This window comes from Protomyctophum parallelum (genome assembly GCF_964188405.1).
Source record: "Protomyctophum parallelum genome assembly, chromosome: 3".
NCBI lineage: Eukaryota > Metazoa > Chordata > Actinopteri > Myctophiformes > Myctophidae > Protomyctophum > Protomyctophum parallelum.
Window position 1 is genome coordinate 10,864,458 of NC_139698.1, and position 22,708 is coordinate 10,887,165.

The following is a 22,708-nucleotide window of genomic DNA, read 5'->3' on the forward strand; positions in this document are numbered from 1 at the left end:
CATACAGACAGGTTACAGCGAGGATGATAATGAATGAACCGTTGACACCGAAAGTCAGCGTCGCACGCACGCACGCACGCACAGGTTTATTGTCTCCAATAGTTCCGTGGTTGTTTTTAAACAAAGTCTGTTGCTCCCCGAGCTCCCTCCCGAACGTAAAAGTCCCTCCAAAGCAAAGTAACTGATCCAAAAGACACTTAATCCATCCCAGAAGCCAAAGTAATCCAAACGAAGAACAAACCAGGAACAAACCAGGATCCCCGTGGGATGCCAAAAGACGAACGATCTCACCGGTTTAGATGAATGTCTCGAGCCTCTTCATATAGTGAGCACAATCGTTCTTGTAGCTATAGCGTATTTAACGAGATATTAATGAACAAACTTATCCAGGTCCCTGTTCTGTTGGTCTCTCTCCTCGGGTCTACCTGTCAGGCCGGTAAACTCCGCCTACTACAGTATATGGGCGTCAGTCCATTCCCAGACCTGTGTCAATCAAATTATATCAAATCATAAACATTGTCTTTTAAACCCCCCAAATCATAACAAAATCACAAATTAATTAGAATTAGAATTAATTAGACAGCACAGAAGATCTAGGACCTTACCCTTGACAGATGGCGTTATCTTAGCATTATTAAATAATTACAAAATGCACTTTTAAATGCTGTCATTAAAATAAATTAATTTATAACTTGTGTGGCAGCGCTACACATTTTTGCAGAAGTTTGCATCTGCTCCCTCCTTCAAGGGGCATTTGAGGTCTTTGTTGAGCCTTCAGTGTTTCTGGGCTCTCTTATCTGATTTGAAACGGTGTACTTCTTCCATTGTCCATCTGCTGGACATGTCCGCACTGTGTGCTACATTCTGTGAATATCAGCCAGCTGTGTGAATTGATTAGAAGTGGAAGCTTCAAGCTTGTGATGTTAATCAGAGTTGATCCTCACGTCAAAAGGGATCATTGTGGACCGAGAGCCGGTTCCAGAAACCTCTCCTCCTTGCGGAGAATGAAGCCATGGCTTACAAATTAGAGCCAAACCGAAATATTGGCAATTTATTGACTACATCTGTATCGGCAAATATGTAGCCAATGTGTCCGGATTTTTAAGCTCTTTCAACCTGACGTGCCTCTAAGCATGTAATTATAGGCGAATGTTTTCCACCTATAACTAGCAATTGCAAGTTGCAACGTGTTGATCTTGAAAAAAGTGGACCCAGATGCAGAGCTAAGATGGATCAGATAGCTACTTCTCACTGGCAGACTGTAAATCGATAAATAGAATTCATATAGTAAGTTTGCAAACAGATAAATTAATCGGCGACTACCGACTAGTCAACTGTGAATGTAAGTCAAAGTCAACCTATTATTCAGAATAAGTAAAGCTATAACAATATCGACAGAACTTTACTTTACTTGTTAATCCCTGCCATGCCGAGCCAGAGAGCAGTCAAAGACTTACAGTATGCAATACATTATGCATGATTGAATTTGTGTCATCAACATTGTTAATGAAACAATGAACAAAATATAGGAATCGTTAAAGGGAACCGTTGAGGAATCGGACTGTTAAGAGCGAATCGTTAATGTCTCACCTCCTGCCTAGGGGAGGGACGATACACTTACCGCCCGATACGATATCGATACCTAGGGTGCCGATTCGATTTATATGGATATTTTACTTTGCTTTTATTATGCTAGAACCTTTTAAAACAATTCTAAATGATATAGACCATGAAAAGTTCAATCATACACTTCAATGCAGCCAGATAACGTCAGTCAGTCCTTCTGACATGAAAAAATTAATACAAATAAATAAATACATGAATAAAAATCGATTAGAATTTAACTCATTTTGGGCGGGAACCCCTTTTGGTGTTAGCATTATGTTATGCTTTAGCTATTGTGAGTTTGCGAGTGGCGCGCTATGAGCTTGTAGGTCTGCTATTTTTGAAAAAACGAAGAACCACTGACATAGAAACATAGCTTTTTCAGAAAACTGTCAGGATGTAGAAGACATTTTTAGAATCTGATCCCAGGTCAAAATGGGTTAAATCGCGATATATCCCTGAATGGATTATGTTTTGCCTCTCCCCCCAGGCCCTGGGTGCTGGGAGCTGTGGACAGCCCCCCGAATGTCTCCATGGTAGCGTTTGCCTCCATCGTGGAAGAAACAAAACAGCAAGAGGCCGCGCTGATCCGCAGCCGAGACAAACCGCTGTTTCTCATCCAGGTAACCTGTGTTCAAACCGCTGGCACTCATCCAGATAACCTGTGTTCGTGCGTAGCACTCATCCAGGTAACCTGTGTTCATCCAGGTAACCTGTGTTACACTCATCCAGGTAACCTGTGTTCGTGCGTAAACTGGCGCACACTTGGATGCCCCGGTCATGACCCTGGGTGTCGTGTACTCGACTGGAAAGCTGAGCGTTCTTTACACTGTCTGCATTTGTCTCTTTTCTTTGTGTAGCATATCGCATGATGTATTATGACGGCTATAAAAGATTTGCAAATTTGTTCGTTTTACAGCCGTCAGCTTGCTTTGAAAAGTCAGCCCTATTACAGCTTATGCCAGGACACTGTCAGAGCCTTCATAAAACACTCAGCTGCGATTTACTGTGGGTTTCTGGCAACCATTATATACCATTATATAAAAATATAAGCGCTGTCTGATTATCGTTATGCCTTCAATGTCAGCATTTTTATGTTGCCCACCAGTGAATTATGGTATTTTAACACATTCTGGGCGGGAACCCCTTTTGGTGTTTTAAACATTGTTATAATTTAGCTATTGAAAAATAGCAGATCTACAAGCTCATAGCGCGCCACCGAGTGGCACGCTATGAGCGGTCCCTGAAACAACACATTTTCAGATGGGGGTCAGCGGCCAATTTCATATATTTTTGGGGGTCCTTGACATGAAATATTGAGAACCACTGATATAGAAACATGAGGTTTTTCAGAAAAGAAAAAGTTTTTTTTTTAATTTCGACGTCGGGCCTAAATGGGTTAATCGATTATAATTCTGCCAGGGTTTCCCGGCTGACTGACTTTTCCTTCCCCCTCTGTCTTCTCTCTCTCTCTCTTCCTCTGCCTCTTGGTCTCCCTAGATCGAGGAGAGGGCCATCCAGGACCTCTTGCTCCACTATAATGCGTGCAACAACCCCGAAGAGCTCATTGTGGTCGAGAGGTCCTCGCTGGGCCCCATCGCCACGCCCACCTGGAACAAACACTGACGCGACTCGTCAACACGCCACCGCCGCATGCTGTCAGGGTTCTAGGCCACTGGTTCCCAAACGGTGGGTCGGGACCCATTTATGGGTCGCAGACACATTGCTATGGGTAGTTTTTGTTTCCTACATTTGGGTTTTTAATTATTATTATTTCAAAACTTTTTCTAAAAACATTCCCAAAAAAGCTAAAAAAAAGTATGAATTTTTCTCAGTAATGCCATGGAGAAATGAAAGGGAAATCGAAGAAATTCTATTCATTAGAAAAGTAGTGAAAATAGCCGATCTACAAGCTCACAACATGTACGATCATGTACGTACGTAGATCTAATTTCTGTTTTTTTTTCACGGCCTGAAAAGTTTGGGAACCACTGTCCTAGAACCACTGTCCTAGAACCACTGTCCTAGAACCACTGTCCTAGAACCACTGTCCTCGGCAACTCCATACCTGCAGTATCCTCCCCCCACTGCAACTGAACTCGCCGCCATTATCACATTACTTCAGTGAGTGTTACGGTGCACCTCAGACTTGGCCCGGTCCGATGCAGGTCTGATGCTCATCCTGTCCCATACAGTGTAACGGTCTGATGCTCATCCTGTCCCATACAGTGTAAAGCTCTGATGCTCATCCTGTCCCATACAGTGTAAAGCTTGATCTTGACTTCCATCGCTGCTTCGTCGTGTATCTTAATGAGTGAGGTTTGTTCATTTTCTTTATACTGTGTTAATCAAAGGAATGTGCTGCCATTGGTGGAAAGCTATTTACTCGACCTACCGTACAATGTTTGGGAAATGAATTTACAGGTATGTGTGCATGATCATGATGATGATGATGATGATGATGATTATTATTTTTTGTTTTATTTTCTTTAAAAAAAAATAGTGTCTGTTTTGGAAAACAAGAATGACATGAATAGAAAATATTCTCCCCAAAAATGATATAAACTCTGTGACCCAAGTTTATAACATGTTGCCAAAGAGGAAGAGGTCCAAACCATGAATTGGGTCTCCAAACTTCCACATCCAAAAAGCGATTGAGTCGGGTGCTGGATTGTAAGCTCCCGATGTAAGATTAGTGCCAATTTTCAAGCCGTTTTCAAGCCGCGTATTACTCATGCTGCGTGATAAATATGGCCATCTGCACTTGATAAATAACCAATTGGCTCAATTGTTTTTGACTGATCACTTCACTTCAGCTCATTGGCATGGAGTCTCATGGGGACAGTATTTCAGGTAGAAATCCAGCGACTTGGCAAATCTTTCTAATATGAAATGCAGTTTAGATTTTTCTTTATTATTATTTGACACAAGCTTTAGTAACAGTAGCGCAAACCAATACCTACTGATTAGATTGAGATTGCAGTTGGTTTTCTATCTGCTGTCAAAATGTTGCAAGCGATTGAAAAGGTTATGTGCCTTTTTTCCATTGTCTTGGTAAATTAGCTTATCACATCATTTTCATTATATTACTATTAGGTTCTCTTAACATTATTTTGGTACCTCAGCTCTGGACCATGTACATTTATAGTTTCTCTCTCCAGTGCCCTTCATGCGCACAGCAAGTGTTGGCTTATGTCAGAGTGTAAAATCACTTTTTACACAGTCCATTAAATTCTGTTTTTGCTGTGTGAATATGTTACACCTCTTTGGGAAGCAAATACAGAATGGCATGCAATAAAAATGAACTGACCTGTGCAATGAACCTGGCTCAACCTGGTCTGTTCTAGATTACAACAATGAATGGAATTGCCGTAGGAGGAAGAAGGAAAGGAAAATTTAGTTTACTTTTAGTTATTGTAATATCTCAGTGTCTGAACTCTGTGTCACTTGAGAAAAATGAGATTCTCTTTGCACATAATTAACATAACTCTCATCTCCCTTGCCACTCACTTTATCTGCCTTGCATTAGTGAGCAGCCATTATCCAGTCTTAACCTCTGATTAACTACAATGGCCGTGCTCTGAAGAGGGAGCGTAGTGATTTAGGCTCTTTATTAGCTGTAATTGCAGGTAGAGCATCACATCAAGAGTCTGAGAGAGGCAGCCCATGGGGGAGATATTAGCAAGCCATTAGGCTCCATTAGCCAGTGAGGAGTCACCACGCGTTTGCTGCTTTATATCTGATGGTAATGAAGCACACAGACAAAAAACCAGCCGAAAACTACAACAGGCCCATTTATTATTCTTTTAACTTCATAAAATATTGTGTAAAAGTACAGTAGTGTAATGTAATGCCATCTTGCTGCACTGTTTGCTAATGAAGTATCAATCAGTGTCAATCAATCAATGTGAAGCGGCAAACAAATGTGCACTTAATTTCATTTGATGCTGCTTTAACGATGTTACTGTACTTTTTTTTTTAGTATTATACGGCATACTGTAGGCAAATCTGCTGCATAAGGAGGAACAATGACCATTTTGAATGGCTGCGGTATGTGCTTTCACTGAGGCACATGGTAGCCAGTATTAGTAATGGTGATGGAGCGGAGACACATTTAAGGAGGAAGGTACACTCTTCATGTGTGGAGAGGAGAGTGGAAGATAAATGCCTGGCCCCCTGCCTTACTGCCAGGCAGATGGGAAAGTCATAGGGCTGTCGTCCAGACTGAAGATACCTCTAGGATTAATTTGTTTATGGGGGGAAAAAAGACACGTTTAGGCACTCAAACTGCTTTGACTGGAAGGAAGCAGCCTTGCCAGGCAAAATCGAGACATGCCAGTCTGAATCAGCGTTTGTCCAGCCTTTCAACGCAGAAGATAGGCTTAGTTGTTCGCTCACTCAGCAGGTCCACTTGACAATATCATTCACTGTCATCTAACAAGTAAATGTCTTTTAAATCACTAATCCTTCTGTCATAAAAGTTATGGCTGAGGTCAGATCAGGCATGCTCACCAGGGGACAACCTCCTTCGGAATTATGGAAATGTGATGATCTTTCTCTGTTCAGTTGCAGAATGCTATACCTTTGCCATGTTTATATTATGCCTGTACTTATCTCACTGTCATTATGCATATCAGTTTTGAGCACTTAAAACTGACCAAAGGTGTGTGTGTGTGTGTGGGTGTGTGTGTGTGTTACAATGGGGCCATTTTTTATTAGATTACCGTAGTCTAGACAATTCTACGTACAATGTTAATCTTTTCCTTTTCCTCAGTAGAGACGGGAATCTGAGGACAGAGAGAGGTGGAAAGACGGGCGACGCCACTTAAGTTGAGTTTGAATAACTTCCTGCGGCAACAGATGCATATTTCAGTTTGACTAACCTCACGGCACCCCTCACTTTTTCCTCAATAGAGAGCATCACAGATTGACCCAAAGAGAACTCTCATAAGTCCATACTTAAGAGTTATTCATACACTTCTCAGCCCTGAACCATCTCCTGTGGCTCAAAGCCCCTTCCGGCAGCTTAGTTTCTCTTCATAGCCATAGTCAGAGAGAGGTGTAGAGTACAGACTTGCCCTCTCAATCCCATTTAGTGGACATGGAGCCAGTTAGCCACAGATTACCTGACTGCTCCACAATCGTCACTCAGTTGGCTACTGTACAAAGACCATTGGGTCCACAAAAAAAGGCTTTACTCTACGAGTGTGCTCAGAACGTGCCCGTCTACTGTATTTTCTGCTGACGTCTTCTTGTCTACTCTGTGCTGTGCTGTTGATCTGACAGACTAAGGGGCCATGCGTTTCTGGCCTTGTGGGCTCTTGGCAAGGAACCATAGTATTGAGAATAGACCTTTGTGTCTCTCTTTCTGAGCAGGTGCCAAAGCCAGGGGTGTGATGGCAACTTGAGACGTTTGAGGGGTGTGATTTGCATTTCTGAAGTAAGAAATAAAGTATTCTGTTATTAATATAATACTTTATAATGCAAGACCATGACTCCCACGTTCTTATCTGTTATATTAATTTTCATGAAGGCAAAAGTACACAACACAATTTCATTTCATATTTCTTTATATTCAAGTTTCATATTTGTTCAGCCTATGGTGTAGACTAAGAGTAGACTGCTTTATAATTGTATCCTTTATTTAGGAGTCTCCTACAAGCCAGTTCAATGATAAATATCTAGTTTTATCTCTAGACTCCACTCATCACTTGAATGCCACATACATCGCTGAATGGAATTACGCAGGAGCTCAATTACAGTTACTTTGGAGCCACTGGGGTTTAAGCTGTTTGGATACCACAGAGTGACCTTAATCGGGCAGAGGTCCATCTCTCCGTGGATGAGAGACTCATCTATTGATTCTATTAGGTTGGATTCAGGGTGTGGCACTTATCTCAGGAACAGCACATACAGTACGGTGCTGTGGAGAGGGTCTGCTGCACCTATTACTCCCCAAAGTGTTTCTGCAGCACTTTCCTTCTTTGGTGTCACTTTGGCCCGTGGGCTGTCAGGCAGATCTCAAACACCCCATAATAAAGGAAGATGAGGGATTACGAGCGGCATCATGAGATGGGCTTCTCTGTCTCCCAGTGAAACGTAGCCCTGAACATTAAACTAGCAAAAACGGCTTGAGTGTCCCCTCAAACATAACTACACAGAGTCATTGTAATAAGTTAAGAAAACAACCATCCGCATTCAAGTCTCTTCTCACTCTGTTTATTTCCTCTCCAGCAGTGACCCTATATAAACCCACTTTACATTTCCTTCATGCTAGAGCGATTACCCATATGTTTGTGACTGGGGGTCAGACCCAATCGACTGAAAATGACTGGAAATCCCATTCTTTTCCTTTGTAGCTTCTGATCCACCACCAAAACTAACTATGCCGTCAGCACTGGGAATATCGCTCCGACAGGACAAACTAATCCAACCCACCTGGAAATCCAGTTATAGCAGTGAAGAGAGGAAGAGGAGAGGGGGGGGGGGGGGGGGGTGAAAGTGCCTGATGGAAGAGTTGGACAGTGAAGGAGAGGAATGGAGGGGGTGATATGTTCTTTATATTCAGGTTTTGTCATCATTCATAGTTTCAGGAGCAATGCCACCTTGAGAGCCAACATTATTTAACCCATTAAAAATAGTACACTTAAGGTCATTACTAGGGCAAGTGATGAGGGCTCTCTGAGGTCGTTTGGATACAGGCGCCATCATTGTTTCAGCCCACATGTTAGTGTCCCAGCCCAATACTCAATGTGTCGTCTAGATAGTTCATCTTATTTACTTCTTGAGATCACTCAGCCAAAAGAAAAGGATGAGCATAATCACGTCTCCCCTCTGATTCAGTGCTTGCTTCACACTAAGCTGAGGATTGTCAGTTGTTTGTCATTGTCATTGCTACTGCCTTGAAGTCTTCTCCCATTCACAATTAGACTACAGTTTTGCCTACATTCTATTTATTAACAGCAGTATTTTGTTGTTTTCCCCCCACTTGCTCTAATGTGCACCCACTCATGACGATAGATCCTCTTGTTTTGGACCATAATAATGACTGAAGTGACTCCATGCTCTCCTGTTTAAGTGAGGTCACCAGAGAAAGGTCAGGCTCGCTGGATTGCTCCTGATGAAATAGAAATTCTAATCACGGCACTGGAGCACCCACCCTAGACCCCGCCGTCTCCCGTGGGTAATGCCATTCAGAGACAAAAGCCCATGCATCTCATCCCAGACATTAACACAGTTGTAATAATTAGAAAGCCGGTGAGGAAGATTGAGCGGTCCAATGCCGTTTTCAGATTCTTGTCTCCGTCACGTCATTAGCTGCCCTGCATAAAATGCGTCATTGCCATGGGTCACGAATGTCAAGAATGTTGAGCCAAAATCAAAAGTGAACTGGTCAATGCAAGTTCAGACGAGTAAATGACTGTCCTTTTTTTTTGGTAGGGGGTGGGTGACAGTGAACAGGGAGACAGAAAAGGTATACGAGAGAGAAGGGATAATATAGGCCTCGGTCGGATTCAAACCCAGTCGGCTGCATATTTATGTGGAAGAATACTTATTTATTCTTGCTCGCTGAGCCTCCGGTGCATCGCATGGCTGAAGATACAGTATGTACAAACTAGACAGAGACAGGGGGGGGGGGGGGCTTCATGGCAGATGAATCTATCTCAGTTGACTGGCACTGAATATAATAGGTCCCACAGGTCTCGTGTTTGAATTTATTGGGCTGAACTGTCCAGAAGAGTGTTCAGTTTCCCCAGAAGCAAACTGCGTGATTGTAAAAAGATGAGTTTATTAGTAGGTGATGGCAAGAGTCCTTTCCCCCCTGCAGCTGAGCTCTCCAATCTGCAGCTCGAAAGCTTTTGGAAAGGCAGCAAAATACTAATTGTTTTCAAATGACGGATATTGCTAGACAGAATTGAATATAGCCCATCTGATAGGAGAGAAAACTATACACTAAGGGCTGTATTTTGCGTGTCTTAAGTACCAGGTCTTATTACCTAACTTGAGTAAACTAAAGACCTGGAGGTGTGATCAATGCCATTTGGCTATTCTGAGTGGCCAAAGAGCATTGATCACGCCTCCAGGTCTTTAGTTTACTCAAGTTAGGTAATAAGACCTGGTACTTAAGACACGCAAAATACAGCCATAGGACTCGGGTGACAAAGAAAATGCATAGCTCTCAATGGCCACAAATCAATTAAAGTGTTCAATTATGATGGGTGATGATGATGATTATTGATCTGTGTAGAGATAGTTCCAACAACTGGGGAATACATGACTGCTCAGTGAATGAATGATATATACTGCCTCTCTCTATGACAATCACTTTGATTTAGCACTGGAGAGCTACAGTATATGGCTGGAGCACCGGCGTCAGTGCACTGCTGTGGGACCGACCGGCCGTCGCTCAGAGCTACCTTAGCGCCGCACCTGGGAAACACATTGACAATGTTGCTCCAGGTCCATTTAGGCAAACTAATAGTTCCACGTATATTTCCAGATGTGTGGTGTTCTGTTTCCGAGATTTGTGATCAATGTGTCAGATGTCCACCAATCAAAAAGCTTAACTTTGAGCAAGACAAATACACCTTTGGTCTAGTGTTGTATTATTTTCCACATGGATTTTAATGTAATACATATTGTACATCTGAGCCATGGGCCTCAGAAACTGGTTTGAATTTAACTTGAGTCATATTGTATCATTGAACACGTTAAATAAAAACAACAGACAAACACATCCACTTTGAGTTTGAACTACAAAACTCTCAACATGTCGCATCACAACGCAATATATGGAGATACAAGTTTATCAGTTTACACTGATGATGATCACATTGAGATTGAACAGTGGTGGAAAGTAACTACCGGTAAGTACATGTACTCAAGTACTGTACTGTACAATTCTGAGGTACTTTTACCTCAATACAGAAGTATACAGAAATACATTTTCAATATGCCTACTTTTACTTAAACGCCTCTAGATCTGATGGCCGGGCTACACCAGGCTTTTCGTGCACACGCGAGCCCCGCGTACGCGCACTTAAAATAGGACTGGACCTAAAAGCACGTGTGTGCGTAACTGCGTATAGGTGCACAAAATCGCCTGGTGTAGCCCGGCGATTTTTAATTGAGTTAAAGAAATGAAAAGAAAAACCTTTAGTTACTATTATTTGTGAGCTTGTAGATTTGCTATTTAAAAAAAGATTAATACATTGTATACATAATGATACCTTGTGGAACAGGATATACTGCAAAATGGGTACTTTCTACTTTTTTCAGCACAATACTTTTGTAATTTTGTTTTATTCTGGATTTTTACTGGTAACTGAGTATTTCTTACATTGAAGTATTGATACTTTAACAAAAGTAAAAATCACACCTGTGTGATTCAACATCATACGTCATCATACATCATCTCATTCTGGCCAATCACAATTTGTGTCCTCACTTTTGTCTCCAATGTTTCCCCACCACTGATGATGCTATTGAAACAACATGGAATACGCTGCCAGGCTCTCCTGTAGAGGGAGTGCAGTGCACAGTGCAGGCAGAGCGCTCCCACATGCAGGCTCTCAGAGCCTATAAAGCTGTGCCACAGACCAAATGGGATAATCTGGCTTTGCAGAGCTGGGGCAGCTGCAGTGACGCAGGGCTTTGCGTTGCTTGATGGATCCTCCATGACAGCTGCCCCATGCAGCCTGCCATGGCTGTGCTGACCCTCCACCCCTTTAGTTACCTCTTCCCAGTGACCCCATGGCTTTTCACATCCCTCTTTAGCCTTTCGATCTTTGTTGCTGATCAAGCTGTTGGGACTGGGAGTAGGCTACGAATGCTAATAGATTATTGCATAATTCCTATTTCATTTAGTCTGATTATTCAGCACAAATGAATCTTTAAGAAACAGTTCTAGTCTAAGCATTGATCTATTAGCAGATATTTTACTTCCCACTATAGATCTGTGTAGGTCGTTATCTTTCTTACATTCAGTCCCTTCCAGACCCACCTAATTGGATCCCAGGTTAAATATAAATATGGTTTCTGGGGGTGTTTAAAAAAAATACATTGTCAAGTAATTTCTATTTCCCTTTACTGCACAGTAAAAATCCTGAGAGTTAATACAACTCTTGAGTGCACAAATCGAACCAAATAGATCCGGGTCCATGTGGTTCCATTTGAACTAGGGATAGACACATTTTGGGGCGATATCGATATTAATTGCTTGTTAGGGCCGATAACTGATATAACCAATGTCGATATGATGTCATTCTGTATTAAAAAATCAATACAGATGAAGTGAAGGGCGCTCTTATCATCGTACGTCATCATTCTCCATTCATTGTCAATGGGAATTATTTGTGTAGGACAAAAATATCCGATTTGTCATCTACATATTATGATGTAAATTCTCCATTCATAGTCAATGGCATTTAATGTTTGTGTTAGGACAAGAATCTACCCTATAGCTGAATATAGGAGGGGCTAGGGCCCCTCAAAGATTATAATAATTTTGTCCATTCGGGAAAAAAAACACTATAAACACTGAATTTGAAAAAAGCAAGGCTTACACTAAACATGCACCGTTATTGAAATTTTGGCCCATACCACAACATAAGCAGCTTGAATGTATTTTCATTTAAAAATGTTCCAACTCGTTGACTCTTTTGAAAGCTTCCCCAGAAAACACTGATAGAATTAGCCCTTCACTAAATCCCACCCCAAAAAGCGATTGTCCAATGCCAATCCAAATAGTTTAGCAACGGTTGCTATGCAAGATTTCTTCACTGCTAATGTGCCTATTGGACAAGGATGGGTTGGGGAGGGACTTGGTGAAGGGCTAATTTGCAGCCTTCATCATCACAAAAGGCTTTTTCATTATTATTATTATTTTTCAACATAATTACTATAAAAAATAAAATATCTGCTAAAACAGACATATTATCTTGAGATCGATTCGATACCGATATTGCATTTTAAGGCCAATATAGGCCGATACCGATGTGATGACCGATGAATTGCCCATCCCCTAATTAAATTAGGGATGTACAAATTTTGTACATCCCTACTCTCTACTCTGTCTGAGCATGCTGAGTGAATGGCATTACAGTTTGCCCATCCATTACGCTGCCTCCGCACCGCTGTCATCATTCACCACAGGCTGGCTGACGACGTGCATTTGTGTCTGCTTTCTCACACTCAGCTGGGAGCACGTCGTACACTCCCACAGGGAGCAGTTGGGAGGGACGGGGGTTCCAAATCCTATATATTTTTGTAAATATATTCATAAAAGGATTTCACTAATATATATTTGGGCCAATATTTGTATTGTCAGAAGTCATTGCACACATGGTGGGCAGCCTAAATATTCATTGTATTCGTTGAAGAGACGAGAAAATAAAACCTACACACTTATGGAGACCAGGGTCACCTTAAGGTTACCAGGGTCAAGGGAAATGGACATCAAATAGTCGATCTACAAGCTCACCAAGGCCGGCCTTTGAGATCTGCTATGTCACCTGTATTAAGTAATTCCAAGAAAACTCTTAGTCTAAGGTCCATGTGGTTAAGTGGTCGGCTGGTCACTGAATGTAGGCTAGGTGAGGAGTTGGAAACCCTTGCCCTTAGAGGTTAATATATGGAGATTCTGGGGGGTAACTAACAAGCTTATGACATAACGGGGAAGATAGTTATCTGTGTTTTTTTTACATCACTAAATGTTTCCTGGAAAAATCCTTGGGGGATATGACAAAACTGCCTACAGATTTGAGGCATCAGTGTAACATCTATTCTACTTGAAGTCATAGATAATCCAGAATCCACACACTTTCCAGCCATCCCACAGGGGGCGACATGGTAACGTCATAATTTAGTTTTGGCCGGCATTGATATCAGTTGCACTTGTTGATGATGACACTCACTCAAAGCAATTGTAAAGAAGGAACAAATAATGCTTTGGGGAATGGGAATGTTTTACTTTGGGAATGGGAAGGATAGGTTTAAGGTTAAGGTTTTGCATCTAACTCCATAGTCCTAATTGGGCAATACAATACAAATGCATTAGTTAATGGTAGCCTAACCATTAAAAGCTTAATTAACGTGTAGCCTATTGATTAGCCTAATATTGAATATGTTTGTATAAATAGCCAACACATGCAGTGGAGACAGTGAAGAAGGCTAATGGTTTATGCAGTGGCGACGGGCTAGTAGCTACTTACCCTCATTGAAAGGATAAGAGACTAAAGAGAGGGGCGTGGTGAATTACGCCTGACATTTCCAGCCTAAAGACCTGCCTATTGCATTGCAGAAGAACGGAGTATGTCCAGTGGACAGGTAACGGTTAATTCAGACCAAGTATTTAAATAAACGGATAGTGGCAAACAACTTGGATTTCCTGGCCACGAACAAGTTTATTAACTGGATTTACATGTCTTGCTAAACGAAGAAGAAATGTAGGAGTCGTGCGTTAAAATCCTCAAGAGATTCCTTAGAGAGTTGTTCATGGGCGAGAAGGTGCCAAGTGCGACTCGGGGCTCTTGAGCAGCGTATTCATGCAAATTCATAAAATCATAGGCGTGCCTTTGGGCGATGGAGTCACGGCCGGAAAGGCAAGCCCGCTGGAACATCAACGATCTTCAAAGAGGCGCTCAGACACATTAGCAGTGCCACCAGAGGAAATGCTTCACGCGTTTTAAAAGCAAGGCGAAGCAAGAGAAAGTAAAGGCACGTTTCACCGCGACTCCTCAACGGCCACTCGGATCCACTTCTGCGCGTCTCTCCCGCTGGACCCAATTACGCAGCGCATCGCAGCAGCATTCACCGTTTTGCCTTAACAGTTACTTTTATCCTTTTTTCCCCTCTTTTTTTTTTCCTTCTTCAATCAGTTTACAGTCGCGGATGAAATTGACATCGCACAACTTTGTCAATTCTGTGCTTGAAGTCGCGACATTTGCAGTTTTACTCTCTTGAGAGACTTGTTCAAATCTCCTACCTTCGCAGTTACTGCTAATTAAGTTCCACAATGTCAGAGGACGACAGTAGCTCCACGACCGGCTCTGTGTCGTCCGATACTGAAGCCAGCAATGTCCTAAGCGTCCTTAACTGGCAGCAAGTGCAGCGCCTTGATGCTATCCTTACGGAGACCATCCCCATCCACGGCCGGGGGAACTTCCCCACTCTGCAGATGAAGCCCCGGCAAATCGTCAAAGTGGTTCGAAGTCGCATGGAGGAGAAGAAGATCCACGTCAGGGACGTGCGGTTAAACGGCTCCGCGGCCAGCCACATTCTCCACGGGGATAGCGGAATGGGGTATAAGGACCTGGACCTAATATTCTGCGCAGATATGAAAGGAGAAAGTGATTTTCAGACTGTAAAGGACATCGTTTTGCACTGTCTCCTGGATTTCTTACCTGACTGTGTGAATAAAGAGAAAATATCGTTATTAACGTTAAAGGTACGTCGTCCAAACTTGACAACATTTTCCATTATTTTTATTTATTTATATTAGTCTTGTTACATTTTATATAAATTTGCGCACAAATGGCATTTAGAGGCCATTACGCACGGCTTGAAACGCAATTAGATTAGTTAAGTTGATAGTAAAATGTTGATTTTCTGTTGTTAAGAGGATTGAGTTAAACCAATTTACAAGGGATCCAGTTCTCAGCCACCTAGATCCTATATTCTAGGCCATTCATATCCCTTTATTAGTCTACTGGGGTCAATATCCTAGCACTGCCCATAGAATAATTCTACATTAAATCATCTTGTAAAGTTGTGTATATGTGTGTGTGTGTGTGTATATATATATATATATCTACTAGAGATGAAAAATGTGTAATTTATTAAGCTATTTTATCTATATGGACTAAACATGGACTAAATATTCTCCATCTTTCTGTTTTTCTCCTGTTGTCACACACACACACACACACACACGCAGGAAGCATATGTGCAGAAGATGGTGAAGGTGTGCAACGATTCTGACCGCTGGAGCCTCATCTCACTCTCCAACAACCGGGGGAAAAACGTGGAGCTGAAGTTCGTGGACTCTCTCCGGCGGCAGTTTGAATTCAGCGTGGACTCCTTCCAGATCAAGCTGGACTCCCTTCTGTTGTTCTACGAGTGCTCGGAGAACCCCATGGCCGAGACCTTTCACCCAACCATCATGGGCGAGAGTGTGTACGGGGACTTCGGCGAAGCCCTGGACCACTTGCGCCACAAGGTCATCTGCACGCGGAACCCAGAGGAGATCCGCGGCGGCGGCCTGCTGAAGTACTGCCACCTGCTCGTGAGGGGCTTCCGCGCGGACTCTGAGCCTGAGATGAAGTCACTGCAGCGCTACATGTGCTCGCGTTTCTTCATCGACTTCTCTGACATTTGCGAACAGCAGCGCAAGCTGGAGTCTTACCTTCAGAACCACTTTGTGGGCCTGGAGGACCGCAAGTATGACTACCTGATGACCCTCTACTCGGTGGTCAACGAGAGCACGGTGTGCCTGATGGGACACGAGAGGCGGCAGACTCTGGGCCTGATAGCCATGCTGGCGGTGCGTGTGCTGGCAGAGCAGAACGTCATCCCCAATGTGGCCAACGTTACTTGTTACTACCAACCTGCCCCTTATGTAGCAGACGGCAACTTCAGCAACTACTACATAGCCCAGGTACAGCCGGTGTTTGCTTGTCAGCAGCCTACCTACTCCACCTGGTTGCCCTGTAACTGAGCCCGTGCTGAGAGAAGTGGGAGGGAGAGAGAGTTTGGTTTGGAGGAGCTGAGTTGCTCAGTCACTCACTCCAATGTGTCCAGTTTTGCAGCTGAAAGTATACAGGTTCCCCGTCTTAATGTTTTGCATCAAAGCTTGTGTTTTTGTTCATACGTTGAGTATGAAGGGTAAAAAAGGTATAGTTGGCTCTGAGTTCATTTAAGGTCAGTTTTTTAAACCAGAACAGAAGAGTTACTGTGAAGACCTAATTCTTTTCTCTCAGGCCAATGCTACCTGAATGCCCCCCCCCCCCCCCCCCCCCCTCCCCCGAGCCAAGTTTGGCAAAGGCTATTGGGCAATGTGGAATACTGGCTTGATGCAAAACGGTGATGGCCATTAAAGCAAGCAGCAGAACCTTCACTGACACTTTCCTAGACTGATCGATTCTGTCAAGAACTGATTAGCCAGCATGTTTCAACGGCAGACCAAATAAATGGCTGCATCAGTGCCCAGCGATTGACAGCTGCTACTGCTCTAAGAGAGGAAAGCACCCCCAGCTTCCTCAGGGGTGTATCGCTAGCATCCTCACACGCTCCAGATCGGAGTAACAATTGCGCGAGGGTCACAAATCAGAGGAGCTGAGGGGAGAGTTCATTACCAGTTTGGATGGCACATTGGCATCCTAACTAGTATTTGGATATTATTGTGGTTGTTTACAGACCAAAGATTTTTGATTGTTTCTAGTAGTAAGTAACACCCTTTTTGACGGGGAAAACACTAACTTTATTTGTATATGTGAACATGTGTTTTAAGTGCCTAATGCCTCTCTGTAGGCAGAGAAAAAGAATTAGAAGGCCATTATCATTTTTTTGTGAATTCACCCCACTGTGTATAGCCAGGCACACAAGACAATAGCACCCCAGAGGCTTGTGAATGTATACGTGAAATCATGATTCATGCACAGTCAGTGTTGATGTACTTGGATGAAAAGGAATATCCTGCAGTTATTGTATTGATTTGAGAGGGAGCAGGGGGCTTAGTCACACCTATGTAAAATATTCGATTGACAGGTTGTTGCAAGATTTGGGTTTACTTTGGAGATATTTTGGGAGCCCAAACTCATTATTACACTCTTACACAACCTGCAAAGGTATTAGCCTGTGCTCCTGCCATGTTAACAGTCAGATTGATATCGTTTTTTTTGTCTAGTTAAGAAGGCAGTGGATACTAGCTTGTCACATTTCAGGGATGACGAGAGGCTAAATCATGGAGTTTCATTCACACAGTTTCCTGTATAATTTGTATAGTAGACACAGTGGTGCTTCTCTTTTGCTCTTCATCTTTGTTCATTAAGCTCACGACAAACAGAGGAGAGACAGAGAGAGGGGAAAGACTGCATTCAGAGAGACAGACAGAGGAGAGACAGAGAGAGGGGAAAGACTGCATTCAGAGAGACAGACAGAGGAGAGACAGAGAGAGGGGAAATACTGCATTCAGAGAGACAGACAGAGAGCTGGTGTGTATTCCTGTGCTCCCTCACAGAGTGATATTTGCCGAGACACCTCAGATGATGGGACGTTATTTGCTGTAGCACCCTAGCAGGGAATTCCGCAGCTGCTGCTGAAGAGGTTGAACTTCGCTGGGCTGTAGACGGGGGTCGGCATGACCCTCCCAAAACGTTGTGCCATTTGACCTGCTGTTAGCGCCGATGTGTTGATGAGGAATGAAGTGTTGTACCGATGTTAGGGAAGACACTGAGCAACAGTGTGAGAGTAAGCAAAAAAGACACAGAGAGAGGGAGTGTGTGTGTGTGTGTGTGTGTGTGTGTGTGTGTGTGTGTGTGTGTGTGTGTGTGTGTGTGTGTGTGTGTGTGTGTGTGCGCGCGCAACTGTGCACGTGTGTGTGCGCGTGCGTGTGTGTGTGTTTGAGTGTGAGAAAAAGGAGGGTGGGTAAGAGAGAAATAAAAAGTCAACGGTGCAAGTGAGGAGGTAGAGATCCAGACGAGAGGGAGTGAGTGGGCCTGGAGAGATGGGTGCAGCTGGTGATGGGGTTCTACCCCCACAGGGCCAGCATGCTTTACTGTACAAACATTCTGTATTAAGATAAATTACATCACAACGGTCAATGCTGCAGGTCCTCCCGTTTTAGGGAAACCGGAACACTCCCAGTTTTAAGCATCTGGTTTAAAGCAGTTGCTCTCTGAATGTTGGGAAATAGAAATTAATTGTATGTATTATTATTGACACCAGCTTTAGGAGATGTAAGTTGCAAAGAGATTTGCGAGGCTTGTGGGAATCACATTTTTCCTCACTTCCAGACCTTTTAAAATTAACATACTGTATATACATATATATATATAGAGAGAGAGAGAGGGGGAGAGAGAAAGAGAGAGATGACATACTTCACTTTTCCCACCCCTTTTAATTATTTAGCTAATTATACCGTAACCTCTCGTCAAGATACCGCAGTAAAAGGGAATAGTAATGCCGAGATGGATACTGTTATATTATGTGAAAGGAAAGGCATAGGCCCAGAATTCCATTGAATTCCATTCTGCATTGCCAAGGGGAATTCTCCCTTTGAAAAAGTATGTCTTCTCTTTATCTTTGCCTCTGATTATAGTCTCAGAACTCCGCTCTGTTGATTTGCTATTCTGTTTTCTTTTTCCAACTGACTGTCCATTTTGACACTGTCCTGTGGATTTTGCAGGCAATGTATTGTCACTTAAACTCGGTGAAGTCTTAACTCATCTACATCCCTAGTAGGCCTGTCAGTTAGCAGAGAATGTGGGTTACTGCATTGTCTCGTATGCATTGTCGCAAATGTCCATTTCTGTTCATGCAGTTGTTTAGTCCTTTACAATCGAACATTGAAAAAAAATAAGAAAAGAAAAAAGAAAATGTCTCGTATGTATATTTTTTATGATTGTTATTTTTACAAATGTATCAAACACTGCAAATATTGCAGTGCTTTTGAATCTGTGATCAGGTTGCAAAGGATACGTTTTCAATAGCTTTTTGTTGTTGTTGCAGATTATTATATTATGTGTCCAATGGGTCGAAAGGCAAAGGCTGTTTTCATCAATAAAAGATAATCTGAAAACCAAATGCCAATGAACTGAGCTGTTTTAAACTACATTAACCAGTGCACTACACTATGCTTTACACAACATTTACTCGAATCTCATCCTCACAGGTATAAAACATCTGTCTAATAAGATATTATCCATTTGTTGCCTTAGTTATAGCTCACATTTGATGTGCCCATCAGGTCTAGTGACTTCAGACTTAATGTTTCACTGACGCCATAGCCATTCAGGCGCTTTCAAGCCGTTTTTTCTCAGTGAGGCACATCTTGTTGGTGTCAGACTGCCAGATCCAACCAGGGCCAGGGCCAGAACCGGCACACTGCTGCCAGAAAGAGCTGTTGGTGAATGTGAAGGGATTTGCAGGCACCCAAAAAAGAGACTTTGACTCTTTTGTGAAGTGAATTATGTTCTGCCTGCTCATCAAATTCTTTGTGTGAGCAACCCATACTGTATACCCATACAACCACACACCATTGCATTGACTAACCAGGGCCGGGGCAGGTGCTGTGCCAGTGAAAGGCCAGCGGGCTCATGGCTATCTGCTTGAAAGAGAGCTCTCCTCAGCAGGACTGGCTGTCACTGAAGTCATATGATATGACACATCATTTTAGATCCAGAGGGACAAGAGCAGTGGTAGGCAACCTTAGACAGTACACAGGTGCCAACATTGGCACAGGAGAGGGCAATCACTGGCACACTGGCATAAGTGTGTGAGAGAGGATTTTTGGTTTAAATATAATATATTGAAATGTTTTATTTACAAGTCCTGTATGCAAATTACATCATGCACATAATTCTACATTCATTCAAACTCCTAACTCAGGGGTTCTCCATTTGTTTTGGCTGGGGACCCCCGGAAATGCTTTGGCCATGTCTAATTTTTTATTTTGATGTGGTTGGATAATGGAATGTTGATATATCAAGCCGACTAGAAAAAGAAAATAAAAATAGTTGCAGACCCCATATAGAGCAAAATGCAGCGAATGTGTCGTGCAGTGAGTGCACGAGTGAGTCTTATATTTAGCAGCAATGACAAGCATATTTATAGCTGATTAAACTGAGCTGTGAGATGAGTGATTGACAGGATGACCTCATGTTACGGTGAAAGACAATCCACATCCGTGTATGACTCCTGGTCACCATTATGACCTGTACTGTACCCTAACTGTAACTTAACAAATGTTAAATAATCCCTAATTGCTTGGGAAAATACTTCCTGATGAAGTGGTTCTCAAATGAGTCTTTCTTTCTGTTTGTTGGCACGTCTGAACCCCACAAGATGATAAGCATATTAGCATCTATATACGTATACGCACATGTAAATGTAAATAGTTCTCTGTTCGGACTGTACCGAGGCAGAAGAGCTGTCACAGTCACAACACAATGGATTACATCCTGATTGATCCAGAATTTCTCAACATAAGCGTAGGCCTAAATGTAGTCTGTCAATAGTGAATATAAGAATGAATATGAATATACACAGTCTATAATCAACAGTGAATATGTGTACTTTCTATCAACACGCATGCTATCGACAATGAATTTAGGAATGAAAGTAAGTCACCCGACAGTTATGCTTAACAGGCATCTGTCAGTGTTCTGTAACGTCCATGTGCAAGTGTGTCAGAGTCTAGCAGGACAGGAGTCAGTAATCCAAAAGAGCAGACAGTGTCAGAGTGAAAGCAGGAGTTCGTAATAATCCCAAAGAGACAAAAATAGTTTCAGTCTAAGCTTTGATGTGGGGGTCAAGTTTGGTTTGGGTCAGGGAGCTGGGAGCATGATGGCTACTGGAACAAAGTTATGTCCAAGTCACGTTTTGGTGTGAACTGTGAAGAGGAGGGATGTAACTGGTAATAAAATATATATAAAGTATATAAGTAAAGGCTTATAAAGTAATAATGGTTATAAAAACCTAAATGTAATAAAAGCGCATAATGTAAAAAAAAATGAGTGCATAATGTAATAACAGATTTCTGCATAATGTAGGCTAATAATGTGTTACATTAATTAAGAACCTTATGTCGCCGCTCATAATGGAATAACAGTTCATTAGGCCTACTAGAGCGGTGCCCGATGGGCACTGGCCTACTTGGAACGATGCAAGTTGGAAATGCACGCCCCACCCAGTTATTTTGTCTGTGTCCCTTTTATGCCCATATATGGAGTTCTTTGTCAGGCATGTCCAAAATTAATATGGAGTCTATGCAGGTATCAGAACATAATTGTGATGTCAGAACAGGCCAGCTCCATATATGGAGATATGGGGTGATCAGGTTCCAGAGCCCAAGTCGAATTTGAAGTCGGTGGGGCGAACGGTTCTCGAGTTACGTGGATTACAGACGATTTATAGTAGATAACGGATTGTATATTGTTGAGAAAAGTGTTATATCGTAATAATCATGGTCCATATCATGGTCAGTGTTGCCACGGAAACGGTCAATAGTGTGATGTCAGGCCATGACGTCATGTCACCCTACCTACAGTATATAGTATGGCGAGCAGAGCAGTAGAGAATAATTAGTATATCATTAAGACTATAAGAAAGGAGGTGTCTAGAGACAGGCTTTAGTAGACCATAGACTCAAACGTGACCAGCTCCGTTCCCTCCCCAGCTCCTCCTTAGGCTATAAGGCCTCCCTGAGTGCGAGCCCTTATAGATTCCCCCATGACCGTCCCCTATACGCATAGGAGATCTCGATATCTTCGGTATTATGTCAATATCATGTTCAGTAATAGCATGTTTGTGTCAAGAATAGAGAAGAAGAGTAGTTGCAAAAGGAATAATACACTGCAATATACTGTAGGTGATAACCAAGAAACAGTGAGATGGGCTCCAGTTTGCTACTGGGATTCTTGGTTTCACTGGCCAAGGTGAATCCCCATGGTTTCATGCCAGTTAAAGCCACATTTTAATTATCTGTTTACTGAAGGAGTATATTGAATGGTTGGTTGCATAACTTGAACACTCATTCATTCTTCAGCTCCCAGTTTCTCTAGCCGCGTACTAATGGATTTTCCACTGCAACAGACTGGAGAGTGGCCGGGTCTACTTCATTCTGTCCTTTATACTCTCAATATGCTGCTGTTAAGACATTCTTTCCAGACAAACGTTCGAATAAACATGGGCTGTTTTCAGGGTGGCTTGACCAAACCGCCTGTCTGTCTGTCCGTCTGACCAATCAGACCGGACAGAGCACCTGAGTTCGTTCTGTTCAGCCGAGTCTGAAAAGTGCTGCCAGAACAGAACCCCTCAATTAGGCAAGGAAAGAATTCCTTGATGGGGAAAAAAGATGAGGAGATGATGTGTGCGGCAGTGCCGA

At 42.7% G+C, this 22,708-nt stretch overlaps 2 protein-coding genes across 4 annotated transcripts in view; both read left to right on the top strand.

The window, feature by feature from the left end:
* ibtk (inhibitor of Bruton agammaglobulinemia tyrosine kinase) overlaps positions 1-4,081 on the top strand; it is a 39,711-nt gene extending 35,630 nt beyond the window's left edge. For all 3 annotated transcript variants that reach the window (XM_083760902.1, XM_083760903.1, XM_083760904.1), the window contains exons 28-29: positions 2,096-2,228; positions 3,106-4,081. In XM_083760902.1, coding sequence (XP_083617028.1) covers positions 2,096-2,228; positions 3,106-3,231 — 259 coding nt within the window. In that variant the 3' untranslated portion in view covers positions 3,232-4,081. The remainder of the gene's footprint in view (positions 1-2,095; positions 2,229-3,105) is intronic.
* Positions 4,082-13,929: 9,848 nt separating this feature from the next.
* tent5aa (terminal nucleotidyltransferase 5Aa) lies at positions 13,930-19,973 on the top strand. The gene is made up of 2 exons (XM_083760661.1): positions 13,930-15,052; positions 15,542-19,973. The coding sequence occupies exons 1-2, from the start codon at positions 14,621-14,623 to the stop codon at positions 16,319-16,321; spliced, it is 1,212 nt and encodes a 403-aa protein (XP_083616787.1). The 5' UTR covers positions 13,930-14,620; the 3' UTR covers positions 16,322-19,973.
* Positions 19,974-22,708: the final 2,735 nt, after the last annotated feature.

What these genes read in the sequence shown, in the direction of transcription:
- tent5aa (XM_083760661.1), top strand. Translation starts at nt 14,621, where the DNA reads ATGTCAGAGGACGACAGTAGCTCCACGACCGGCTCTGTGTCGTCCGAT. An exon ending in TATCGTTATTAACGTTAAAG is followed by an intron (nt 15,053 to 15,541) that starts GTACGTCGTCCA and finishes ACACACACGCAG; the next exon opens with GAAGCATATGTGCAGAAGAT.